At 37.6% G+C, this 7,186-nt stretch overlaps 1 protein-coding gene across 4 annotated transcripts in view; it reads left to right on the top strand.

Annotated features, from left to right (window-relative positions):
- The window catches only part of RBPJ (recombination signal binding protein for immunoglobulin kappa J region), a 106,754-nt gene extending 100,339 nt beyond the window's left edge, over positions 1 to 6,415 (top strand). For all 4 annotated transcript variants that reach the window (XM_040625351.1, XM_040625352.1, XM_040625350.1 and 1 more), the window contains 2 exons: positions 1,896 to 1,999; positions 2,156 to 6,415. In XM_040625351.1, coding sequence (XP_040481285.1) covers positions 1,896 to 1,999; positions 2,156 to 2,471 — 420 coding nt within the window. In that variant the 3' untranslated portion in view covers positions 2,472 to 6,415. The remainder of the gene's footprint in view (positions 1 to 1,895; positions 2,000 to 2,155) is intronic.
- Positions 6,416 to 7,186: the final 771 nt, after the last annotated feature.

Here is a 7,186-nt window from a genome sequence, read left to right as displayed (position 1 = left end):
ATAAGCAGACCGCATTACTGGATGCAGATGATCCCGTGTCACAACTCCATAAATGTGCATTTTACCTTAAGGATACGGAAAGAATGTACTTGTGCCTTTCTCAAGAAAGAATAATCCAGTTTCAGGTACGTTTTAAAATTATTGGTAAAAACGTGCCATCGTTTGGTTAGCAGCATACAGACACCGAAAACTCTCGTACGTTAACTGTTCCCAAATACATGAAGCTGTTTTCAGATATTTATCTCAAGTCCAAAGGTTCTTAACCTGCATGATCCTGAGACATGGCAGGCACCCTACCTCAGGGAAGAACTCAAAACTATAAAAATGTTCTTGGAGAAACAGTTACCATGTAGTTCTGGGAATCAGAAAGTTTCTCAGATCTTCCAAAAGTAGCTTTGGGTGTTCAGTGAATCCCCTGAAACTGCATGAAGACATGGTATACAGATACACGCATGTTTGGCGGGCCGGTTCGTAATCATCAGATTTACATTGCAGTCTTCCTAGATAGTAATGACGAGATGTCTTAAAAGCTGAGTTTTGACTACCTTCGCTCAGAAGTCTTTCAGGAGGACATCTATGACATGGACAGATGATTTAATAGGATAATTATACTTTCTTGTGAAACTCATTTGTAAACCTCTGGAGACCTGTTTCAGAGAGATGGCCATGTGCAGCCATTCTCCTCAGCCCAGAGAAGATGGACTGTTTTGGGTGTTTCAAGGAAGGGTAGGGGAGTGCCAGTTCACATCTCGGTTCCCTCCAGCTGAAAGTGTGTGAGTTTCTAACTGCTCTTTAAGCTTGAGGGGCTCCTCGTCTCTTTCTTAGGGATCTGTAAAGGGTTTTAAATAGCTATTTACACCACGAATGCTGATCTTTTATTAAATTATACAGGTATTGGCCTACTCTCAAATGCTTATTATGAAAGGTATTATTTTTAATATGTCACTGAAATATTTTATAATGAAAAAACTGCTGAATGCGAGATTGCCATATTAAATATTCTGTTTGTGTTTATTTAGGGACTGGCAAAGCCCCGTGTTGGGAAGTTCATAAATTTGTACTGAGCTCTTTCCCTGTTAACTCCAGTGTACGAGTGCTACCTTGTTAAAATTGTCTTATACTGCAGTGTCTTATACTGCAATAAAACTCTGTTTCAAAACGTTCTTTCTTCATAAGGCCACTCCATGCCCAAAAGAACCAAATAAAGAGATGATAAATGACGGCGCTTCCTGGACAATCATCAGCACGGATAAGGCCGAGTACACCTTTTACGAGGGCATGGGCCCTGTCCTTGCCCCGGTCACCCCTGTGCCTGTCGTAGAAAGCCTTCAGGTAAGATCACTTATTCACAAGTTGACTTTTAGCTCTTTGTCACTGCTCCCAGCTCTGACTTGGTATGATTTTTATTTTACAATAAATGATTTTTCTCCAACTCCTGTGATTTGGGGATGTTGTTAATACGTTGTTTCATGATTTAAAAAAAAAAAATAAGAGCATACTTTTATACAAGAAAATTTAAGTTTAAATCTACTTGTATGTTATCTTGCGATGTGTTTAGCTCACTTTGTCTTTATAATCATGTTATTTTTTTTTAAGATTTTATTTATTTATTAGCAGGGGGGATGGGGGGCAGAGGGAGAGGGCGAAGCAGGCTCCCCACTGAGTAGGGAGCCTAACACGGGGCTCAGTCCCAGGACCCTGGGATCATGACCTGAGCTGAAGGCAGATGCTTAACCGACTGAGCCACCCAGGCGCCCCTATAATCATGTTATTTAAAAAGAAGAGTTTTACTCATTTTTTTCATAAATCATAGTCAAATGAAAAACTAGTCTGTGTACTTTAATGAAAAATGAAAATTTTTTCTCAACATTGTTCTCATTTTCTGTGAATTTCAGTTGAATGGCGGTGGGGACGTAGCAATGCTTGAACTTACAGGACAGAATTTCACTCCAAATTTACGAGTGTGGTTTGGGGATGTAGAAGCTGAAACTATGTACAGGTACTTAATGAAACTTCTTACATCATCTAGAGTTTTTGATGGGGGTGGGTACATGAGATTCTTTCCTAATATTGATTGTAATGTATCAAGCAACCTCTTTTAAGTTCCAGTTCTAAAACGTACATGGCTTCTAAGTGATTTCTATTTCCCCCTCAGATGTGGAGAGAGTATGCTCTGTGTTGTCCCAGACATTTCTGCATTCCGAGAAGGTTGGAGATGGGTCCGACAGCCAGTCCAGGTTCCAGTAACTTTGGTCCGTAATGATGGAATCATTTATTCCACCAGCCTTACCTTTACCTACACACCAGAACCAGGGCCACGGCCACACTGCAGTGCGGCAGGAGCAATCCTTCGAGCCAATTCAAGCCAAGTGCCCCCTAATGAATCAAACACAAACAGCGAGGGAAGTTACACAAATGTCAGCACAAATTCAACCAATGTCACATCATCTGCAGCAACAGTGGTGTCCTAACTACCGTCTTTTCGCTAGGACTTAAACTGACTTGAGTGCGGCAAAACGTTGACAAAATAAAAGAGAGAGAGAGAAAGAAAAAGGAAAAAAATGAACAATCTTTTGTGGTTTCTTGGAAAACTTTTCATACCAGGTGATACTGTTCCAAAACCCCATTACCTACAAGTGCTGATTGGAAGTGCAGAAGCCACAGTAAAACAGACAAGCAAAACACGGAAATGTACATTGGAAATCGATTTTTTTTTTCAGCTGTTCTTTTTGTTTGGTTGGTTTTTGTTTGGTTTTGTTTAAATGGGCAAGAATAGAGATGTGGCTGGAATAAAAGTTAATCAAACTAGAAGACACAAATCTAACATAGTTTTTACGGACCAAGGAACTTGTATAAGCTTTAGCAAAAGGTACATTTTCACCATACCTTTTTTTATATCACAGTATATAGTACACCTTTGTTACCAAATAGGTTGTTCTCCTCCCTGCCCCCCCTTTGAGCTTCTGCTCTTCAGTACATTCAAGTTCCAAGCCTGACCACGCTTGTTTAATCTAATTACCATATTCTTCCAGGGTTGGTTTTTGATTTTTGTTTTGTTCTGTTTTGTTTTGATTTAAGGCTGGAACTATCCTTTTTTTTTTTTTTAAGTTGATGTCTTATGACTTTTCATGAGTCGAAATTGTTTTGATTTCAGCAAGTCAAATCTTGTAAAGGCCCGCATATTTTTTTAAGATTATATGAAGTCTGTGCAAAAGCTTTAAAAAAAAAAAATGCCTCTGCCTTGCCTGCAATACACGCAATGTACGTTAGCTTCGTCTCTGTTCTCAGACACTGTCCCTTGTTACGTCCTTGTTTTCCTTTTTTTTTTTTTTTAAAGTATTTATAGTGGTATTCCAAGAGGTTCTAACATTTATGTGGAATTAAATGTGGCCATTTAGTCCTTAATGAATTAATGGCACAGAACATGATGGTATTTGAAGTGTTCTCTTCCCTTCTCCCATGCGTAAATGTATCTCCATGTTCCAGGATTTGTTCAGGTTCTTTCCCCTCCCCCCACCTCCACAAGCCCCTGATTTTGTACATAACTTGTATTATGTGTAAGTTAAACATTTTATTTTGAACTTGGAATGTTCCCAGTGATTTCATTCAGCAGGGCGTTTTCTGCCTTGTCGGCATATGACAAAAAATATATATATATCATGAGAAGTATTTGCTACCAGTTGGTGGATGGTGCCCTTATTGAGGAAAATCTCAGCAAAAGCATGTGTTTGTTTACTTTTTTTTTTTCTTGGTAGCCTAGGTCAAAACATCATTGTAACCTTAAAACAAGATGCTTTTATTAGATGACCAACTAAAATAGCTTGGAAGACAGTACTTTAGAACAGATAGTTGTGAGATTATAAAACCGCAGATGTAATTTATCTTTCCACATCTCTCCTGCCTTTCTTTGTCTTCTCTTCCCCAGTACTGAGTGTCTCTGCAAATGTCTCCTACTCAGAAAACATTTCTTTTCCATTCAGTTAAGATTTAGTTGCATTCAGGGTTGTGTGTTGGCCTCATGTGTTTGGCTCACCGGTTTCACATTGCTTCCCTTCCTGCACTTCGATTATACCTTTGCTTGGTTTTTTAGAAATTGCGGCCGACTCACTGGGCTACTTTTAGTACAGGAACCATGTGTGTAACTTACAGGACACAGTCTAGTAATACAATCATCCTTCTTAGAGTTAAAAACTACCTCTAGAATGTGGTAAGCTTTTACTGTCCCATAAAACAGGAGCCACAAGTACCTTACGAATGCAAAACTAACTTGCTGCAGTGTTTCCAGACAGAACATTGTCTTTCTGGTGTCCTGGGCGATTTTGAAAACGTTTTTGTTGGAAGACTTTTTAAACGTCTTACTAGTAGCTTTTTTTGTCCAGCTATGCTGTCTTCATCACTCATCCTTTTGCTCAGACTATGTCATTGTAAATACGATTCCTAACCTCTCTAAATCACCTTTTCCTCAGTTTTCAAGGGGGAAGTCATTTGTAAGACATATTAATGGTTAAATCAAAGTTATTGTGGTTTTATCTTACTGCAAGCCTTTTTAATTACTCACAGGCTGCATTATTCTCTCTCTATAGCCTTCTCTTCAGATCTGCTCCAGTCACTAGCTTCTGTAAGCTGACCCTGCCTCACACTTTAAATCTGTTTCAGTGATCGAGGGCAGAATTGTGGCCTTATCTTTCTTTGTTTTAACTGTTTACTAGCTTCTTCTTGCAAACTCGCTTATTTTCGAGTAGTATTTATTCTCTGTTGAGTCATGGAAATAGTGAAATCGTCTTTACACAGTGCTTTTCATTCGGAGTATGGAAATATTTTCAGTGCCGCTTTCCTTTGAATGGGCCACAAGTTTCCTCCCTTCCCAGGTTTGGTATTTAGTTATGAAACTGTGTTAAATTAACCGATAACAGATGAGATACTTTTGAAGAACAAATGATTCCTTACCTACCTTTGCAGCTCAAATTCATTTTTCAAGTTTATGGCTTTATTAAAATGAACTTTGCCTTTTTACTATTTAATTATACCTTATTTTGGCTCTTTGTTTCTTTTAATGAGATGATTTTGAAATATTAGACTGTAAAGCCTTTTCCTGTTTGTTTTATTTGTTTGAAAAGTCCAAGAATGTACTTACACAGGCATTTCCTTTGCTATTTTATGCCATTCTGCATACCACAAACTAAAGACTGAAATGATTTGTCCGTTGTAGCTTCTTTTTTATCAGTAGGTCTTTTGTCAGCTGCTTTAAAAAAAAATTTCATGGATTTGTGAATTCATTTTCAGTGTGTAATTTATAGGAGCCTTGTCGTCTGGTTATGGAAGAACACAGCCCCTCCTCCAATGGCATTATTAGAGATGCTGGTCCTTTTTCCTCGTAAATGACTGTCTTAGAATGGTGACCACTTCAGTTAAAGTAGAGAACATTTGACTTTGGGGTTTTCTTTGTGTTTTTTAATTCTATTTTAGAAGCGTATCTTCTACTCTCATGAGCGAAGCAATTTCTAAAAATATGCTAGAAGCTGAGTCTGTGATCTGGTATGTTTTTATTAGTTCCACTGAATTGATTACATAGATTGGGAAGGCAAGTTAAAGTCTTTAAATGTAGAATGCCCTTTTGAATTTGATTTCAGAATTGAACACTAGGATAATATTTAACCTGCTGCTGACTTTTCTTCATCTGTGGCAACTAAAGGCATCCTCATTTATGTGTTAGTGAAATATTTATCACTCTTCTGCACAGACTTATTTGCGATCATAACTGGTTAGTTTTTGTGTGTTTTTTTAAATGAAACTGGTACCATCTGTGCCCTCACAGAATATTCCCAATGCAATTTTTGAGAACTAAACTTGTCATGTTTAACCAGATAATCCACAGGGGGGAGGGGTTCCTTTTTTGAACAAAATGCTATTCAATTATTAACCAAGTTACTTACTTTTGATTTCAAAAGCAGCTGTGTTTTCTGATGAGTACTGAACAAATGTGTGTAATTTTCTGTGCCAGACTTTTGACTTTGTTTTCAAGCACTGTAATGTGGGATGGATGATTAGAAACAATAATATATTAGGGTTTCTATTTAACCCTTTCAGGACTGAACTGTATCTCCTTTTATTAATTTTTCCCTGTGTCGTGATAAATGTTTGCCAGCATTCAGTACTGTGTTGGTCCAGATGTAGGTTTATATGCTCATTTTTAGCTTATTTCTTGTACCTTGCAGCATGCTCTACGCATTCAGTCCTTAAGGGGTTTATTTTACAAACTGTGCGCCTGTAAGGTTTATTAGCAATAAGATAGAAAATTGAGCAAGTTTATACCATAATTTTGTAGAAAAAAGAATCTGCTCAGTTCCATATTTCATCCATGAGAAACCTGCAATACGGCAGTTTCAAGGAATAAATAAAAAGGAAATGTAAACCATTGTAAAAGTCTTCTGTCGAATGTGCCTGATGCATGTATGACCTTCTCTTGATTTCAGAATACTTCATAAAGATACAATTAAATTACATATCACAGTTTGTGTATTAAAAATCTTAGCTGGCTATCTGCATATCATAGTGATTGATAGCTATGTGAATTTCCTTTTCAGTGTTTTTAAGTATGTCACGCTTCCAGGAGAGAGAGTTTGGGGTTTTTTTCCCCCCTATAAATAAGGAAAGGGGCTTTGTCACTTAAGGGGCATATCCCCCAATTCAGGAACATTTCAAGCTACTCTCAAGCAGATGAAGAGGATTATTCTGCAGCAGCTTGCTTTCCTATATAAAATCGTCATTTGCCGTACGAAAGAACATGTGATGATGGTTTATGCTTTTTCATGGGGGCTCCTAATCGGAGAGAGCATTCTTTGTTTAATAGGGAAACAAAGTAAAAGGGGGACGTTATGTATTTTTGAAATCATCACAAGTTTCTTATCTGACTTCTCCCAAAAGAAAAAAATACGTTACTAAAGAGCTCTTGCTCTAAAAATAGTGATTGTTAAATAAGAGACAAACAATTTAGTTGGAAGCTTTTAAAGGTGGAGATTGGTAGTGATTACTTGATGTAGAATTTAGAAGAGAGTAATAAGCATATATTATTCCTTGCTATAAATAGTACGTGAGCCCTTTCTAAGCAGTCTTACCAAAGATGCATTAAGTATATTTTCCTCTTCTTATCGCGGAACCCCTAGGTGATTGCCATTTACAAAGACAC

Source organism: Ursus maritimus, unplaced genomic scaffold (assembly GCF_017311325.1).
Source record: "Ursus maritimus isolate PB19 unplaced genomic scaffold, ASM1731132v1 scaffold_8, whole genome shotgun sequence".
Taxonomy (NCBI): Eukaryota; Metazoa; Chordata; class Mammalia; order Carnivora; family Ursidae; genus Ursus; species Ursus maritimus.
This window is presented reverse-complemented; position numbering and strand designations above follow the sequence as displayed.